This window comes from Petaurus breviceps, unplaced genomic scaffold, assembly GCF_028583685.1.
Source record: "Petaurus breviceps papuanus isolate PSGF00001 unplaced genomic scaffold, PetGlider_PUasm1.0 38, whole genome shotgun sequence".
Classification (NCBI taxonomy): Eukaryota; Metazoa; Chordata; class Mammalia; order Diprotodontia; family Petauridae; genus Petaurus; species Petaurus breviceps.
In genome coordinates this window covers 92,452,921-92,473,134 of record NW_027186304.1, presented here as the reverse complement: position 1 = coordinate 92,473,134, position 20,214 = coordinate 92,452,921, and the positions used below count along the sequence as shown (strand labels likewise).

At 39.3% G+C, this 20,214-nt stretch overlaps 1 protein-coding gene across 2 annotated transcripts in view; it reads right to left on the bottom strand.

The window, feature by feature from the left end:
• Positions 1-20,214, bottom strand: part of ZC2HC1A (zinc finger C2HC-type containing 1A) — a 153,287-nt gene that overhangs the window by 56,744 nt on the left and 76,329 nt on the right. For both annotated transcript variants that reach the window (XM_069100158.1, XM_069100159.1), the window contains exon 4: positions 10,535-10,602. In XM_069100158.1, coding sequence (XP_068956259.1) covers positions 10,535-10,602 — 68 coding nt within the window. The remainder of the gene's footprint in view (positions 1-10,534; positions 10,603-20,214) is intronic.

Below are 20,214 nucleotides of genomic sequence, written 5' to 3'. Positions count from 1 at the left end.
TGTGCACTTAACATAATTTTTCTTTGTTAAAAAGTTTATGAAATAGTTGATTTATAAAGTATCACTAATTATAATATTTAAATTTTAATTTAAAAAAACAGTACAAATATGACTGACTTATTTTAAGGGACCTACTGAATTCCCCCAAATTCAATGAAACCAAATCTAGCCTAAATTCAAATACAGTATGCAAAGAATTACATTTATTTATAATTTTTCTAGTACTTCAATGCCCTATTTTTTTTTAAACTGGTAGTATCATATCTATCACAAAAGACTGAGGCCAGTAGAGCAAAAGTTAAGAAACACAAAATACAAAAGCCAGGGTAAGCTCTGCCTGATTCTTCCTTCTCCAATAGCAGAAGCTAGGTTATTTGGGGAGAGCAACTTCAGCTACCTGGATCATCTAACTCCATTAACAATCCAGAAAGCTGAGGCTGCTGCTGATTGTTTTATCTTGAGGTGAAACTGACAGACTACAATGTCAGCACAATACTAACCAATGAAATATAAACTGTCATATAATCTCTTAAGTTTGGTTTTCAGGGGTTGTTATATCCTGCCCTCCCTCCCTCTCCATAATAATGATGATAATAATAATATTCACCAACCCATTCTCAAAACCATAAAATTCCATTAAAAATGTATTATGTCTAAGTGTTTAAAGACAAGTATATAAAAGAGGGACAAGGTCTGAACTGTGATTTCATTAGTAAAATTGAGGAAACTCCCTCTACCAATGCAGGTCAGTACCTTCTCTGCAACCCACATAGTCTGAGAGTTGCCTAGAGTAATGAAAGATTAAGGGTCACACAGACAGCACGTGTAAGAACCTCGATTTAGGTCTTCCTGGCTATGAGGCTGATCCTCCCATCACTATACCACACTCTTTTCCTACATATAAACTCCAGGCAGGTTATCTTTGCTTCGTTAAATTATGAAATGATCAGTTTGCCCAGATTTCTCATTTAATAGAATTCTTAGTATATATGTACAAAGTGCTCATTTGGACTATAAACTGAGACATGAAAATAATGGCATCAAATGAGATGTTATCATGGTATTTGTTAAGCTAAGTTCTACCTTAAATACATCTCAAGAGTGATGACAAGTAAAATGAGACTTGATCTAATCGTTATACATGATACAAAGGACCAGACAGTAAGAATGATTGCCTCAACAATGAGAGTTAAATACCCAATAGTCAATATGCACTTATACCCCCTTACTCATGAACAAGATCTAGAGTTCTACAGAATCCCAGAACTACCACATGACTATGATTTATCTTCTCTCTGTGGAAAAATCATCCAGGACAAGAATAATCATAGAGAGAGAGATAGATGAGTAAAAGCTCTACAAATTTTTTCTGCACCAAGCCCGAAAATCCCTTTAAAAGAGGTTAAATCTCAATGGAGCAGGAGAGAGTTCACAGCATTTTTTTTTTTTTAAGCAATCCAGGTTAAGTAACTTGCTCAAGGTTAGAAGGCCAGTTATTTCTGGGTGTGGTGCTAAGTATCTGAACCCGGGATTCGATCTCCAGGTCATCCTGACACTGGAGCCAGTGCTCTTACTCGCTGTGCTACCTGGCCGCCCTGAGTTCACAGCATTTTACCACAGGATAAAACTCCTTAGAGATATAAAATTCTGCATAGCTACAATTGGGTGATTCTCCTAAAAAAATAAGGAAGAAAGAAAATAGGTTCTTTTACAATTTGATTGCTGATGTACATAAGATTAGCATTTTCATAACAAATAAAAGAATAAAATTACCAGTATATCATTAATGCTAGAAAATTTTCGAAGGACCAAGATCAAAAATGCGAGCTGTTATTATTAATTTATCCTACCACATCATTGATGCTGATGGGAACCAATGTTGCTAACAACATCAAAACTTGAGTAATAGTTGTCAACTAGGAAACACCTTTTTTCCAGAACTAAGGCCCAGTAAGCAAGCCACGTCCTGGACTTGGCTTAACAACAATCTTTTGTACTCTGGATGATCTGGCTGGCAAAATGTATTGCTCTGACCAGCATCAGGTGTTGACTGAGGGATTTATAATTTTCATATTAATCAATAACTATTTAGATTTGTTAGAATTCCCCAGGAGATTCTGACCTGACAGCTGAAGCTACAGACGAGGTGCTATAGCAGAAAGTGATCGATAAAATCTCCTGGCACTCTAAATAATTCCTGTGCTTATAACTGCTAAGTGAACCAAACTAGATGCTGCACTCCTGTTTCTGCCATGCTATCTCTGGTTCTGTACTCGCTAAATGACTGAAAGGCTCAACAACTCTTTAAGACTTGAGACCATCAACTTGGGAACTGTTTCCAAAGGACCTAAGAACACCTGTAGTGCCCCCAAAATGCCTACATGGACTGCTTGCAGTGGGAAGTGTTTATTCAAGACATTAGAGTGATTGTGTTGGATCCCACATTTTTGTGGTTTTCATGCTTAAAAACCCTGCTACAAGCCACACATTTTTCTTCTCAGGAGGACTTCAGTTTGCAAACTTGATTTTTCTCACTTTGAAATTAAACTTTTGTTTGATTCCTGACTCTCCTGTTTCTAGCCTGCTTTGTTCAGCTCCAGTTACCCACATGTTAGAGAACAGTTCTAGTCTGGTTGACCTAGGTTTTCTTGAAATAACATTTAAAGATGTGAAGGAAAATACTACTACCTAAAAACTTAAAAAATTGTAATCTATATTTAAGAAATAAATTAAATAAAGTTTAAAAATAAAGGGCAGCTCGGAGTGGTGGTGCACAACTGTAATCCCTGCTACTGGGGAGGCTAAGGCTGGCAGTTTAAGAGTTCTAAATTGCATTAGGCTAAGCTATGGAGTGCCCATACTTTATTCAGAGGTCACCAGGTTGTCTATGGAAAATTGGGGTGGCCCAGTTATGAAGAAGAGCAGGTTGAAATTCCTGAAGGGGAAATAAAAAGAAAAGGAAAGAAATGAAATAACATAAACCCAGATCACTAAGCAGTGACTACCTCCATGGAGCTGCCAGGCAACTAACAACTATAGTGCCAACACAAGAGGACAATTTCAAATTACATATTAGCCTTGCAACTCAGATCTCAGCATACTTAGATGAGGGGTACAATGCCTCTTTACAACTTACGAGTCTATAGAAAAACAAAAATTCAAAGGTAGACAGGAAAGGACAGTCTGGGGTCAAATATGTGCGTCTCATATTGGGGAGGTGGGGGAGGCTTGTCCGGAGTGAAGTGCAAACACCTCCAGGACAGGTCCAGGGAATCAATAAACAAAAAGCCCTGAAGGGCAACTGTGTTGGGAGGCAGCCTCAGTCTCAGGAACTTTCACCTCATGAATGCGTCAGGGCTGGAAGGCTGAGTGGGAGAAGAATGGAAGAACTTCCAATGTCAAAGGACCCCAAGCACAGCTGTACTAACCAGACAGGGTCTGGGCTGTCGTGTGGCAGAAGGTACTAGCATATACCTGATGAGTGGAGTAGCAGAAGGGCAGGGACCCTGCTGGCTATGGGCACTTATAGGAGAGCTGAGTCCCTGGTTTTGGTTCCGGCACAAGGAGGCCAACTGAAAGTTGCAGTCTCTGGAGGGACTACAAGGAGCAAGAGCTCTTGTAGGACAGTATGACTAAGGGCCCCAGCTTTACCAGTAGAGGGGAGCACCCAAGGTTGGGGTCCCAAACAGAGCTCAGAAAATTACAGTACGAAGGACCTGAGTCCTAGGGCCTCATTCCCCACACCTTGGGACTAGTGCTTGAATATCAATAATAAGCGGCTAAAAATAAAATAAAACAAAAAAAAATTGAGTAAGCAAAGGAGAAAGAACCCAACCAGAGATAGCTACCATGAAGACAAAGATCTGGCTCATATTCAGAAGAAGATAGTGGAGCTTATAAAGTCAGTCTTTTTTCTATGAGAAACTTCAAATTGTCACAAGTTCAAAAAGAGTTCTTGGAAGAAATTAATAAGGACTTTAAATATCAACTAAGAGAGATTGCAGGAAAAAATAGAGGGGAAAATAAGAGCGACCCAATAAAATTAAGAAAATTATAAAAAGAAAGCCAACCAAATGGAAAAAGAGAATCAAAAACTTAAGGAAGAAAATAATTCCTTGAAAACTAGAATTGGGCAAGGAGAAGCTAATGATCTTATAAGACACTAAGAGATGATAAAATCAAAAGAATGAAAAAAATAGAAGAGAATGTGAAACATCTCATCAGAAAAACAACTGAGAACAGATCAAGGAGAGACAATGTAAGAATAGTGAGTCTACCTGAAAGTTGTATTCAGAAAAACATTCTTGATACAATATTACAAGAAATTATTAAGGAAAATTGCCCTTTAGTTCTAGAACAAGAAGGTAAAGCAGAAATTTAAAAATACACCAATCTGAAAGATCCCAGGAGGAAAACTTAGCAAGAATATCCCAGCAAAGTTTTGAAGTTCCCAGGTAAAGGAGAAAATATTGTAATCAACAGGAATAAAAACAATTTAAATATTACAAAGCTACAATCAGGATTACCTAAGACCTAGTAGCTCCTCCTGTGAAGGACTGTTATGTCCTGAACACTATATTTTGTAGAGCAAAAGAGTTGGGGTTATGACCAAGAGTAATTTATCCAGCAACATTAAATATAATCCTGAATGAAAAAGAAAAATGGACATGTAACAAAATGAAAGATTTTCAAGCATTTATTACAAAAATAACAGAACTTAATAGAAAATTCAACATATAAGATCCAGGAGAAATATAAGGCAAACATTAAGGACCAAGTATAAGGGACTCAGTAAGGTCAAACTGTTTACTTCTTATATGTGAAAATGTTATCAGTACTCTTATGACTGTCATTATTAGGGCAGTTTAAAAGAAAGGCTTGAGCTCAGCTGTGCATGATCAGGTGATTCTCAAAAACAAACAAAAAAAACTGCTAGGAAGACACAGAAAGGAAAATGAAGCATGAAACGAAGGACCAGAGAAGCAAGAGGGGAGGGGGCTGACAGCACGGACTCTACCCTCAGTGGGAAATGGGTGAAAGACAGGACACACACATCTAGAAGGGTATAAAGAAATAAGATATAAGTTATAAAGAAATATAAAATATTTATATAAAAATATAAGTTATAAAGGAATAAGAGGGCAAGGCGATAGGATAAGGGATTTTAAGAAAGGTGTGCAGATTTAGGAATCAGGAAGAGGGAGGAGATAAGGAAGAAACACAGAAAGGTAGATTAAGGTAGAGGGGCAGGGGAGAGGATAAGGGAGGGATTCTTGGAGGGGTGAGTAGATTAAGGCATAGAAGGGCAAGGTAGCTAGTAGAAGTAAGTTAGAGGAGTGAGAAGGATAGGGCAAATAGGGTGAGAAAGAGAGTGAAGAAAAATAGGATGTAGGGAAATACACAGGAAGTAATTATAACTTAGACTGTGAATGGGATGAATTTACCCACTAGGTGGAAAAAGCAGAATAGATTAAAAATTTGAATTCAACACTGTCACTTTCAGAAAACAAAATAAAAACGATATGCACAAAGATAAAAGTCTGGAGTAAAATTTATTATGTAAAAAGAAGCAATGGCAATAATCATGATCTCAAAGCTAAAACAGATTTAATTAAAAGAGAAAAACAGGGAAACTACACTGAGTGTCACCAATATTATTCAATATTGTTTAGGTTTCATTTCTCAAATATATAAAGAACTGTCAAATTTATAAGAATACATATCATACCCCAATTGATAAATGGTCATGGGATAAGAACAGCAGTTTAGATGATGAAGAAATCAAAATAATATAGAAATATGTATGTGTGCATATATATAGATAGATGTATGAAAAAATGCACTAAATCACTATTGATTAAAGGAATGCAAATAAAAACAACTTAAGATATATCATCTAATACCTATTAGATTGGCTAAAATGACAGATGCCCCTCAAATGGGTAATGGTTAAACAAGCTGTGTGTATGACTGTGATGGAATACTACTAGGATACAAGAAGTGATGGGCTAATTGATTTAGAAAAATACAAAATGACTTGTACCTAAGAAGGAAGATACTATCCAGCACCAGAAAAGGAACCGACAAATAGAAATACATATAGTATGGTCTTACATATGTGCATGTGTATAGAAATGTATGTACATGTATTTATCTATTCCCATTTAATTGCAGCTTTGGGGGGAGGGGAGTGTGCAGCAGAGAACAACAGAAAACACAGAAAGCAGCACAGAAAAGCTGGGTAGCTTTGAAAACAATGTGTTGTATTTATTACATAGGTTTTTTTGAAACGGAAATTTTTTGGTTTATCTGAATCTTGTCTTATGTTCCATTGTGTGCACAGAAAGTTTTTTTTCTTTTCTCATTTTATATTTGCTTAAAATGAATAAAAAAAATGTTTTAAAAAAAAAGGAAGGGGCATCTAGGTGGCGCAGTGAATAGAGCACTGGCCTTGGAGTCAGGAGGACCTGAGTTGAAATATGGCCTCAGACACTTAACACAAAACTAGCCTTGTGACCTTAGGCAAGTCACTTAACCCCAACTGCCCTACCTTCCCCCCTCCAAAAAAGCAAAAAAACAAACAAACAAAAAGAAAAGGAAAAAACTAGCTAAATCCCAATAGTAGAACAGGTAAGTCATATGTGGATAGAAGCAGCAAGGGCTCATAAATTTATCACTTCAATAAAATTATAATATTTCAGAGCTGGAAAAGAACCACAAATTATATAATCCAAGCATATAATTTTATAAGTGAAAATTATATGAGGCTCCCAATAATAATAAATTACTTACTGAAGGTTACACAATTAGTCAGTGAAAGCACCAACTGCAACTTGACTAAAATTCAGTTTTCCTAACTCTAAATGAAGTTATCTTTCCATTATCCCATGCTCCTCACTGAAAAACTGATTTAATTTTTGTTAAGGTAAATGTCTAGTTAACTACTAATACAGAGGGAATGTGGCAGGCACATTATTAATAATAAGAAATAATCCTCAAATCAACTATGTTTACTTTGGAATACAGGGGGAGAACACTCAGTGGAGACACAGACATATACAAGTCTTTTGGGTTACTACCCTAATTCTTCCTGGCTGAACTCCTCTGCTTGACAACCCAAGAGGGACTAGAAGCCTGACTTAATTACAAATAACAATACATATGGTGGTAGAAAATCAATACCCAGATAAACAGGATTACTAATATTCTATGAAATTTAATTTATCTCTGCTAAAATTCTTTGAGGGCATAAGTATTCACATACTCAAATCCAGATTTGTATGGCTACTAGTTTCCCTCAGAAATAGTCTTCTAGAAGTTTTCTAAGAAGAAAAACATTTGCTTGCTCAACCAGAACATTATAGTCATTTCTACAATGCAACCCAACAGGCTCTTTTTTTGTTGGTCTTTCATTAAACTGTATTTAGTACTTTTTAATTCCAAAATTACAGGAGGTGAGTGGGAATAAGCATTTATACAGTGCCTACTATGTCCTAGGCACTGAGTTAAAAACTTTTTATAAATATGACTTCATTTGATCCTCAAAAGCAATCTAAGGAAACTCAAACAGTGATTTTGCCCAGGGTCAAATAGTTAATAAGTATCTGAGGCCGGTTTTGAATTCTGTTCTTCAGACAAATGATACTAATATTCCACAAATAATTGTGACAAAAAAATATTGTATTTAAATAAAACTGAATGAAAAGTAGACCCTTTATATTACCCACTTGGGGGGAAAAGTACTAATACAGCTACATATGAAATAAACAAACCTCTGAGGTACACACACATTTTCACTGGGTTAAATTATCACTAAATAAAATCCTCTTTCAATGCTAACCCAAAGGTGAAAGTTATGACTATGATATTTAACTCATAAGGATAGAAAATCTTTAGTTACAACCAAATGATAGATAGCGTGCCTTTCCTCTGAGAAACAGCTAAGCTCACCAGAAGACTGGTCACACTCTGGGTGAGGAACTGGAGGGTGTGGCAAAGCAATTTAATAAATGCTCTGGTGGGCACAATATCAGTGAAAGGGAGAACTTGGACCAATGAAATTAGAAATCTTTCTTGGTATCAAAGTTGTAATTTGAACTGTTACAGTAGCGTTCTGCTCTTTTAAAAGCAGAACGTTAAAATTTTTAAATGTTAAAAGTAATTAATTACCTATCAATATTACTCAAATTCAAGTCTTTTCTGACCAAATAAATTCTTAAAAGTTAATCAACAGTTTTTTTTTAATATAATCTTACACTTTACTATCTTAAAAGTGATGAACAACCACCATAGTATCCATCCCCTACTTCACAGACACTGGAACAGATTATGTGATCTGCCAACTAAACCACAGGAAAAAAAAAAGAATCTAGAACTTGATAGTTATGTCCTAACGCATTTCTCCTGGCCAAAAATGGAATTTGGTTAAAAATAAAAAACTATTTTGCTTTTAACATTTTCTGCCTCCTTCAAAGTGTTTATATTAAATACTTCTCTGGCCTAGATATGACAGTATGTGAAGGAAGCGCCAAGAAGTTGCTAGATTTAACTGAAAAAACAGATTTTGGGGAAAAAAAAAACCTCTTCAAAATAACTTCCATCATCACATCATAATACATTTTAGGCGCCCTTTGGCATATTAAGTATTCAAGTGGAAAAATCATTTTACTCTGCACTTCGAATAATAAAATTTTCCCCCTTTTGTACCATGAGGCGATATCCAAGTTCACACTTAACTCTCCCAGAATTGAGGTTAACCTAGGCAGAAACTAGGAACAGAAGGAGGGCGGGGCCCCTCGGTCCAGTGTCCAAAGGGTGCCTAATACTTTTTAAAAGTCAACTGTACTGCGCAAAAAAAAAAAGCCAACTGTACAGCGACTATTGCTCAAAATCAACTTTTCTTGTTTTCCACGAACCATCCCAATGGGGGTTAGATGTTGCCAGAACAAGTGAATCGAAATAACAAGCAGCAGAAAGCGACAGAAATGGAAACATCACCCAAAGCAGCCGCCACCCGCGGGCACCAGCAGCGCAGAGCGCGGTGCCCGCTGCAGATGCCCGGCCCCCGCACCACGGCAGGGGCTCTTCGGCGGCGCTCGGACAACCGGGACGGGGGTTGGGGAGGGGAGGGGGTGCTGCCGATTGTTTTGTTTTTTAAGGTTTCAGTAACAAAGTGGCTCAAGGAAAAAGCAGAAGGTAGGGACACGCCCCACGGTCGCCGCCGAGAAGGGGGGAGGGGGAAGCAGACAATAAAGAGTCCGAGTAGCTGGGGGGGGGGGGGGGGGGGGGGGGGGGGGGGGGGGGTGGGGGGGGGGCGTAAAGAAATCAAAGGAGCGCAAGAAGCTGAGGTCTCTACGGGCCGGAGAGATGGACAGATGGAGGGACATAACCCGGGGCGGGCGTGTCCCGGGTAGAGGTAGAGGGGCACAAATCACAGCAGAGGGTGCCTTGGAGGATGCCCCGGAGCCGCGGGGCTTCCCCCGGAGCAGGGGCTCTGGGGCGGGGCCGGGAGAAGGTGGGGCCGCCGGCCCGCCCCGCGCAGCCCCCAGGAGCCCCGGCTTCCCCTCCCGCCTGCCCCAGACCGAGGCCAGGGGCACCCCGGGCCCCGCCTCCTGGGCCTCCGGACACCGGGATGGCTCCGGACGGGGGGGGGGGGGGTGGGGGCGCTCCCCCCCCCCCCGGCCCCCCCGCCCCCCCCCCCCTGGGCCCCCAGGCTCCGGCCCTCGGGCTTCAGCGCCTCCCGCCCCGCCGCCGCCGCCGCCACCGCCCAGGCTGCTGCTTTAGCAACGCGGCCGCCGCCTCCCACCCGCTAACATCCCCCGCTCCCATTGGCTCAGGAGCTTCCTCCCGAGGAGGAGGGAGAGGGGCTTGAGCTTTGGAGACGGGAGGGGGAGGAGGAGGAGAAAGGGGGGGAAGCAGCAGGAGAGCCACGCCCCCCTTCACCCCCCCCCCCGCCCCGCCCCAGCTCCCTTTCTCCATCCCCTCCTCCCTCCTGGGCGCGGTTGGGGTTTACAGCCCCTTGGGCACTAGACCCTTGTAGTCTTTTCCAACTCCACCCCCGCCTCAGCATCTACCTGGTCTACGATTCTATTTTCTACTTAGAGCCTTCCGAGCCCCACGCCCACACCCCTTCCCCAAGCTCCACGCCTCGCCCTTCCCCGGACCCACTGGTCCCCAGGCCCCTTCTCCCTTCTCCCCCTACCCTGCACACATACCCCATACTCCCTGCTTCCCCTCCCAATGCACCCCTACTCCGAAAAGACCCCAGAACAACCAACATCCCTTGCATACTCAAATCACTGGCTCACACTTGCTCTCCAGCAATTTCCTTTACTTCTCTAGATTTTTACCATTTACCTTTTTCCATCTCCCCATCCACGCAGAAAACTTAAAACAAACAAAAATCTTGCCACCATCCGTATACCCTCCTGCACCTGACATTTTGCCAATCAGTTTCATATTCTGCCCATTGCCTAAAGACCGGATAGTTCTTAAATCCTTAAAATTGTAAAGAAAAAAAAAAGAGGGTTTTTACCTGGAATCTGGTCGTGATCGTCTATCTCCTCCCCATTTGAGATCCAGAGAAGTGTATGGGATGATGGCCTGTGATCAGGAATGGAATTAGTCAAAATGGGAAAGAACCTAGGACTCCTGATTCCTATTCATGTTCTAAACACAACACTTATCAAAGAACTGAATTTGCTTACATCCTCCCTTAATTAGTCTTAGTGTACTTTCTTCTCGTAAAATGTTTAGGTTATATATTAGAATGTAGTCTTGGAATCTAGCCCAGAGGTCCTGTTGAAGTTGTTCCAGACACTGGTGAAAAACGGTTTCTTTAGGCCCTTTCCTGAACATATTTGTCACTGATCTTGGGTCGAAGATAAAAGTAAATCCAAACTGTTTATCTAGTAAGCCTCATTTCTAAAGGATTCCATGTTTGGGATATTAGCATCTTTAGACTAAAAATAGCCTCCAGGCAACAGCAGAACCCTTTGCCCTGAGGACCTCAAACCCTGGACGCAGACCTGGATGTAACTGAAAAGGCCCTGAGGAAGGGGTTCATCACTGGCAGGGTTGTAGGATCATAGAATTAGACTCATCTAGTCAACTCCCTTGTTTTACAGAAGAACTAGGCTTTTATGGTTAATGACTTAGCCAAGGTCACATTTAGCAAGTGGTAAAGTCTGGATGTTTGAACTGGGTCACCTGACTCCACATCAAGGGTTCTTTCCATTCTGAGTCACATGGGGATTTTTGTTGTTCAGTTGTTTCGGTCATGTCTGACTCCATTTGTGGTATTCTTGGTAGATACTGGAGTGATTTGCCATTTCCTTCTCCAGCTCATTATGTAGATAAAGGCAATGGAGGCAAAAAAGAGGGTTAAGAGATTTGCCTAGGGTCACATTGCTAATAAATGTCTAAGGTCAGATTTGGACTCAAGAGTTTGGCTCCTTCCCCACTAAATACCAGTTCTACAATGAACACACACATAGTGAGTAGAAAACAAACCCATTAATACAAATGAGAAGTAAGAAAATGTATACATAGGAGAATATATTCTGGGCAATCACGTGAAGAAGCTCTTGCATTGGGAGCAAGAAAAATCAGCTCAACCAAGAGAGAGTACTCTGGATCTCACACAAAGAGAAACTCCCCATAGCCTCTAAACAACTATCTCTAAATAGCAATCTGGTTTATCATGGTTTACCTCACACCAAGTCTTCTGCAGACTTATTTTCCCTTCAACTGCCCTTCACTATTTTTGTGAGAAAATACTAGTCATCCTCATTTGCAATAATTTGCTAATAGTATTAAACTCTAAACCAGTGTTGGTCTTAACTACCATGTCTCTATTCCTGTTAAAAAGATTGCAAATTCTGGTTCAGATAAGTTGGAGACTATTTTGGCTTTCTTATTTTGGTGACTTTTTTGCATTGGTTAAACTTTTCTAGGAAATGATGATAGAGTCAATTTCTTTGCTTTTTTTCATTCCTCTTTTTTTTTGGGGGGGGGGGGTTTTTTTTTCCTACAGACCATGTAAACAAACCTAGTAGAAGTGACTGAGATTATTCTAAATAACTCTAATTTCTGGGAATAGATACATGGTGCAGATTGTCAGCTCCACAAATATCTATCTTTCCAGAGTTTTTTTCTCTTGCAACCTGAAGTTGGGTTGGTCTCTCCTATCTTCTCTCTAGAAGACAGAAGCACTAGAGGAGATGCAAAGAAGACTTGAAGTTTGATGAATCCCCAAAGGGGACTCACCCTGAAGATTCCCAAAAGGGGACTAAGAACTGAAACTCTTGTCTCTTTATCAACTGCATCCTGCCCTTCACGAAGGGCGGGGCATTCAGATACATCAATAAGGACAGAGTCTCATACCAATAGGCTTTTACAGAAGATAGACAAACAAGTCAATACTTGTTTACTTTTACATGATTGCCTTTTTTTGTGTAAAAAGAAGGAAGAAACAAATATTGATTAAGTGCTTACTATGTGCCAGGCATTGTGCTAAGTACTTTAAAATATTATTTCATTTGAACCTTACAACAATTTTAGGAGACCTATTATTTCCCTCATCTTACAGTTTTAAGAAAACTGTGGAAAAAAGAGGTTAAGTGATTTGTCCAAGGTCACAGAACTAGTGTCTCAGGCTGGATTTGAACCAGATTATTGGCCAGTGCTCTATCCATTGCACCACCTATCTGCCTCTAAAATTCCCAATGATAATCTTTCCATTTTTTCTGGGAAACTTTCCCTTTTTGCAGTATCTTGAAGAGCAATCCTTGAGTACCTTTAAAATTATTTCTTATCCAATTCAAACAGAAATACATATGTGTATGTATACATATATACACACACATACAATATACATGTGCTTGTTTCATTAGGTCCTGCTTTTCCCACCTTTTACTAAGTTCTATTACCATTTCTTCATGTACTGCATCAGATAACAAGGTGTCAGAGTTCAAATTATGGTTTTTCTCTTATTACCAATGGACATAGATCGCTATAGATCACCAAAGACCACTGGCGCATCTGCTCAATTTTGTCACCATTTGTTTTCCTTTTGATTTCATCTGCAAATGCTCTAAAGACAATCTGGTTTACCATGCTTTACCTCACACCAAGTCTCTGCAGGCTTACTTTCCCCTCAACTGCCCTTCACTGTTTTTGTGAGGAAATACTTGTCATCCTCCTTTGCAATACTTTGCTAATAGTATTAAATTCTAAACCAGTGATAGTATTGACTACCATGTCTCTCTTCCTGTTAAAAAGATTGCAAATGCTGGTTGAGATACGTTTGAGATTATTTTGGCTTTCTTATTTTGCTCTTTTTTTTTTTTGCATTGGTTAAACCTTTCTAGGAAATGATGATAGAGTCAATGTTCTTGCTTTCTTTTTCATTTCCCTTTTTTGTTGTTCTTCTTGTTATTTAGAGTCTGTGTAAACAAATTGAGTAGAGATGGCTGAAATTGTACATTCTCATTTTTACACTTCTGAATTTGCATTTAACTTGATTTCCATTCTATGGTGATCCAAATGTACACAAAATTTGAAATAACTGTTACATCTATAACCAGTCATTTCTATTTTTGTTTCATTTTTTGTGATGTTGTTGAATATAGGACAGGATAACAGCAAAAATTTCTGTTTTGCCAAATGAAAGAGAGTGGAGTCGCTAAACTGCTGGTCCATGCCTTGACTGTTTTCTTGGCAATTTTTTTTAAGGAGTAACGTGTGAACATTTAGAGAGAGAAGTAGTGGCCTCTGAGAATCAGCATTTTGACTTCATTAAGATGAAATTATGTTAGATTAACCCAGTTTTCTCTGTATATGTGTGTATGTGTTTACAAGGTTATACTGTAGGCATAGTTTTCTTATATTTCAGTGAATCATTTTACAAAATCTTTCATGCCATTCTTGTGGAAGATGGAGAGAGATGTGTTAGCTGAATGAATAATTAAGTGCATCTAAAACTGGCTGAACGACTGGGTCCAAAGTGACATCACTTACAGTTGAAATCAGCTTGAAAAGAGAGCTGTCCAGTGGAATGTTTTGAGGATATGCACTTTACCATATGTCATTTAACCTTTTATCAAGGTCTTAGATAAAAACATAACTAACATACTTCTCAAATTTACAGATCACCCAAAGCTAGAAGGGATGACTAACAGAGCATCCAGAAAGATCTCAGCAGACTAGAATGATGAACTGTCTCCTAAAATGAAATCTAACAGAGATTAATATGGCTAAGAACAATGGTTTAAAGGTGCAAAGAATTGGATTTAGACTTGCTATAGAGGAAAAACTTCTTAACAATCAGGGCTATTAAAAAATGGAATAGGCTTTCTCAGGAGAAAAAGATTAACTCCTCATCACTGGAGGTCTTCATGTGACATGAATCTTGGAACAATACTGCAGATAATGATTTCAAGCCACAGTTACAAGAGATGGGGGGACAGAAAGACCAGACTGGTTTGCATTTGTATAATTGTAGAGCTTTCGATTAACTTAAGCTGCTTGTTATTATATCAGTATTCTCTGAATGATGTCATATGGCTGATATGACTTGGGGATTTTTAAAGAAGGCTTTTCCTCAGAAATGGGTTGCATTAGATGGTATAAACTCTGCAGTTTATATATTCTACAGTATATACTCCAGAGTATATAGGTCTAACTCTATAGTAATGTGATTCCAAAAAAAGTAGTAAGCTTAGGTTCAAAAGTCAACTTCACATTGGGGGATGTGTGACTGGGCCTGAAAAAGACCTTTTGATGTTATTTTTGTAATAAATATTCAACTTCAATATAAATCAATAGTGTGATATGACAGTCAAAAAATGCTAGTGTGATCTTAGACACATAGTAGTCAGAACACTGAAAGTGATAGTCCTGTTGTGCTCTAATCAGATCAATGTATCTGGAGAATTACGTTCAGATCTTTGAGCCACAATCTACAGAGCATCCAGAGGAAGGAAACTGCGACAGTGGTAGGACTAGAGACCATTGTGATGCAGTAGAAAGAGAGCTAAACTTGGCATCACAGGACCTAAGTTTGAATCCAAGCTCTAATACTAACTACCTATGTCCTACTTTGGTCAATTAATTTAACCTTTCTGGGCCTTAACTTCCTCATCTGTAAAATGAAGGGATTGAACAAGCTGACCTCAAAGGTCCATTCTAACTATACATCTATGATCCTAAGGACCTATGATAATGCCAAATAAGTCTCTACTTACAAAAGAAGATAAGAAAGGAAAGGAAATTATAATATGTTAAGTATATAGAAAATATACAAATAAAATATTACAAAGAGGCCTGAAGAAAGAGAAATTACTTCTACTTGGGAATATTTTTTTTAAAAAATGAGAGATCCTGAAAGAAACTCATTGATGACCATTTCCAGAGATCAGAACTTGTTTAGAAAAATGCACATCTCAGTTTATAGATTTTTTACTTTATCATACTTAAGTCATTTTTCAGTCACACATGACTCCTCGTGACCTCATTTGGGGTTTTCTTGGCAAAGATACTGGACTGGTTTGTCATTTCCTTCTCCAGTTCATTTACAGATGAGGAATTGAGGAGTTTAGGTCAACAAGGTTAAGTGACTTGTTTAAGTCACACAGCTAGTAAGTGTCTGAGGCCCATTTTGAACTCATGAAAAGGAGTCTTCCTGACTCCAGGGCTAGCACTCCACTATGCTACCTATGAACCCTCTTATAGTTATAATGGACGTTAAATGCCATCTAGTTCAACCTCCCACCCCAGTTCAACTCAATTCTTTAGCCCAACCTCTCCAATTAAGCCAATTCCCAATCCAGTTTTAAACCTCCTCCTGTTCTCAGACAAAGAAATGAAAAGAAGATGAAAGAGAAAAAATACAAGGAGTGATTTCATATATACCTCCCATCCTACCCCATTCCTACTCTCCCTTTTCTTATTAATGTACAACCTATGCTTGAGGACTGTTAAGAATAAATGTGGCTTGGGGGCAGAATCAAGATGGTGGAGTAGAAGCAGGACCTCCCCGAGGCTCCAGCTTCCACCTTCCCCAATCCATGTAAAAGGGGACTCTGAACAAACTCTGGAGCTACAGAACCCACAAAATGACACAGAGAAGCTAACCTCACCCTGAAGACAGCCCTGCAGGCTGGCAGGAATTGGTCAGCTCAGTGCTATGGGAGCCCACCCCAGCCCCTTGGAAGCCAGAGGGTTTAGCCCCAGGGCGGGCCTGACCAACCACTGGCTGGAGGGACTCCAGATCAACAGCAGCTGTGGCCGTTTCCAGATTCATCAATATATAGATGCAAAGGACAAAGTGAGAGGTCTGTGCAGTGTGGACTTTGGGACCAGTAGTTAGGAGTGTGTCGGCTTCTGCCCCCAGGGCAAGAAGCCCCTGAGATGCCTTGGTGCAGACCGGGCCATGTTGCAGCTCCAGCTCCTGGCCTGCAGAGTGTAGGGGGGACCAAGCGACCAGTCTGAGGGGTAATTGCTCTTGCTTTAACCTGCTTGGATCTGGATTGCCGTCTAGGGTGAAGGCCCTGGGGTGTGCGACCAGCTTGCCAGAGCATGTGGAGGTTTCGGGGAGAGCACCCAACTAATACCTTTGGCAGCTGAGAAAACCCCAGCATTTGGGACAAAGCTCCCCTGTCTGGTGGCAGAGTCCTACTGTGGCAAAAAGGCTAGGGGTCAAGTGACTGAGGGGCAACATGACCAGGCAAAGAAAGTAAAACAAACAGAAGAATCCAACATTAGACTCCTATTTTGGGGACAAAAAGGATCAAAGCATGGAACAGGAGGAAGACAGTGAAGTCAGAACTCCTGTACCAAAAGCTTCAAAGGAAAATATGAGCTGGTTACAGGCCATAGAGGACCTTAAGAAGCAGATAAGAGAAGTAGAGGAAAAATTGAGAAGAGAAATGAGAATGATGCAAGAAAAAATCACACCTTAAAAAACAGACTAACTCAAATGACAAAAGAGGCTCCAAAAGGCAATGAGGAGAGGAATCCCTTAAAAAGCTGAATTTGCCAGATGGAAAAAGAATCTCAAAAGCTCACTGAGGAGAATCATTCCCTCAGATTTAGAATGGACAAAAGGGAAGCTCGTGCCATTAAAAGAAATCAAGATGCTGTTAAACAGATCCAAACAAATGAAAGAATAGAAGGCAATGTGAAATATCTCATGGGAAAAACCACTGACCTGGAAAATAGATCCAGGGGAGATAATTTAAAAATTATTGGACTACCTGAAAGCCATGATCAAAGAAAGAATCTAGAAATCATCCTCCAAGAAATTCTCAAGGGAAATTGCCCTGATGTTTTAGAACCAGAAGGCAAAATAGAGGTTGAAAGAATCTATCAATCACCTCCAGAAAAAGATCCCAAAAAGAAAACTCCTAGGAATATTATAGCCAGGTTCCAGAATTTTCAGATTAAGGAGAGAATATTACAAGCAGCCGGGAATAAACAATTTGAATATTGTGGAAACACAATCAGGATAACCCAGGATCTGGCAAGCTTCTACACTGAAGGATCAAAGGGCCTGGAATATGATATTCCAGAGGGCAAAGGAGCTGGGATTAAAACCAAGAATCACCTACCCAGCAAAACTGAGTATCATGTTTCAGGGGAAAATGTGGTCATTCAGTGGAATAGAGGAATTTCAAGCATTCTTGATGAAAAAACCAGTTGAATAGAAAATTTGACATCTAGATACAAGAAGCAAGAGAAGCTTGAGAAGATAAACAGGGAAAAGAAATCATAAGCCACTGATCAAAGTTGAACTATTAACATTCCTACATGAAAAAAATGATAATTGTAACTGATGAAACTTTTCTCAGTGTGAAAATAGTTGAAGGGAATATATCTATATCTATATCTATCTATCTATCTATCTATATGATTATATCCCAGGGTATACGGGCATATGAATACATATGTGAATGTGTGTATATATGTTTATAGGTATACATAGATAGAGGGCACAGGACCAATTTAATAGGAAGGGATGATACTTAAAATGTGAAATTAAGAAGTGAGAGAGGAATATAATGAGAGGAGATGGAGACAGACAGAATGGGGTAAACTATCTCATTTAGAAGAGGCAAGGGAAAATGGTTACAATGGAGGGGAAGAATAGGAAGGCAAAGGGTAATGGGACACACTTATTCTCATTGAATTTGGCTCGAGGGGGGAATGAAATACACACTAAATAGGATATCTCACGCTATAGGAGATTAGGGGGGAAGGAGATGAGAGGGGGGATGATGGAAGGAAGGGCAGGCTGGTGGGGAGGGAGTTGGAAGCACCCACTTTTGAAAAGGGACAGGATCAATGTAGAGAAAAGAACAAGTGGGAGGTGGGATAGGAGGGAGGGAAATATAGTCAGTTTTTTACAATATATCTACTATGTTAATATTTTGCATTAGCTACATATGTACAACCTATATTGAACTGCTTATCTTCCCAGTAAGGATGGGTGACAAGGGAGGAAGAGAATAAATCTGGAATTCAGTTTCAAAATCAAATGTTTAAAATTATACACGCGCATGCACACACACACATATACATATATATACATATATATACTATTATTAATACTATTTTACATGTAATTGGGAAATAAGATATACAGGCACTGGGACATAGAGATCCACCATGCCCTCCTGGAAAAGTCGAAGGAGGTATGGGAGAAGATATGGGAGAGAGCAGACTGGAGGAGGGGATATCCTGTGGGATTGGTATTTTGAGGTGGTGGGTAGGGGAAAAATGGGGAGAAAATTTGTAACTCAAAATCTGGTGGAAATTAATGATGTAAATCAGAAGTTATTAAAGTATTTGAAAAATGAAAAAAAGGAAAATCATACAATAAAAAAAAGAATAAATGTGGCTCTCTGAGATTCCTTCCAGTTCTAATATTCTTTGATCCTAGTCTTCAAACTATAAGCATTTGGTAAGAGTCTATGATTGTTTGGAGCTGCTGTAGTGTGAATGATGTTAGGTGGTGATGACAACATTGAGAACAAGACAAGGCAGTAACCATAGTGTTCCACTTTTCAGTCTTTGCAGATTTATGCCAAAGGCAAAGGAGGAATGTTTCCCTGTGTCACATCCTTGAGTGCACGATGTTTTGGCTGAGGCTGATGATGATGATGATGATGATAGCATTTATATAGGACTTCAAAGTTTGCGGAGTGCTTTATATGTTATCTCATTTGAATCTTGAAAAAAACCCTTTAAGGTAAATTATATTATTGCCTTCATTTTGCAGATGAGGAAAATAAGGCTGAAAGAGGTCAAGTGACATACCCATTGAGGTCCCACAATCAGTAAAAGTCTGAGAAAGGTTTTGGATTCAGGTCTTCCTGATACCAAGAATAGTACTTAATCCTTAGTCTATACCATCTGGCTGCCTTAGTTCACTATAGTTGCAGCAGCTGTGAATAACCATTTCAATGGAAGCCAAAAAGTAACTATGAACACTGTTTACTCTACAAATGTGCTAATTACTGATAGAATAATTGCATGTTTGATTTTGCCTTGTAAACTGGATAAGAAGAAAGAAAAGATGAAGCTGTTGTTGCCATTGTGTGTATACACACGTAGACCCAAACATTTTATACATGCTGATGTTAAAATGTTTGCAAATTGATTCTAGTAGCTAATGCTTTTAGACAACTTTCCTGTTTTTCTCATTTGGTTTGGAAGTGGGTGGTGTCCATGAACTAATGCTTCATAGTGTTCCATTAGATGTATTTATTCACTTAATTTTATCACATGACTCCAAAGACAATTATTTGTTTTCGGTTTCCAAGAGATACAGAGTCTCTCAAGTGGGCATACTATAATGGTTCTTAACAGCCACAGAATGATCAACAAAGCTTACGTAAAAATTCTTTCTAACTCTACTTTCAATATAAACTCGGCTATTTGGCATGGTTAAGGAGAGGCATGCTATGTGCAATCAAAAATATTGGTGAAGAATTACTATAGTGATCACAAGGAATGCCAACTATTTTTTTTAAAAGAACATAATCTAACATTTGCTGCAAATATCCTAAACTAACTTTTAATATTTCTTAAATGATTCAGAATTCTCTTAAGTTTCAGGAAGCATCTTCGTGTAATCCTTATGAATATCAGTGAAAGTTCTGGTTAATTAATGTAATGTCCTATTATATTGTGATTAACTGTGATTTCACTTGC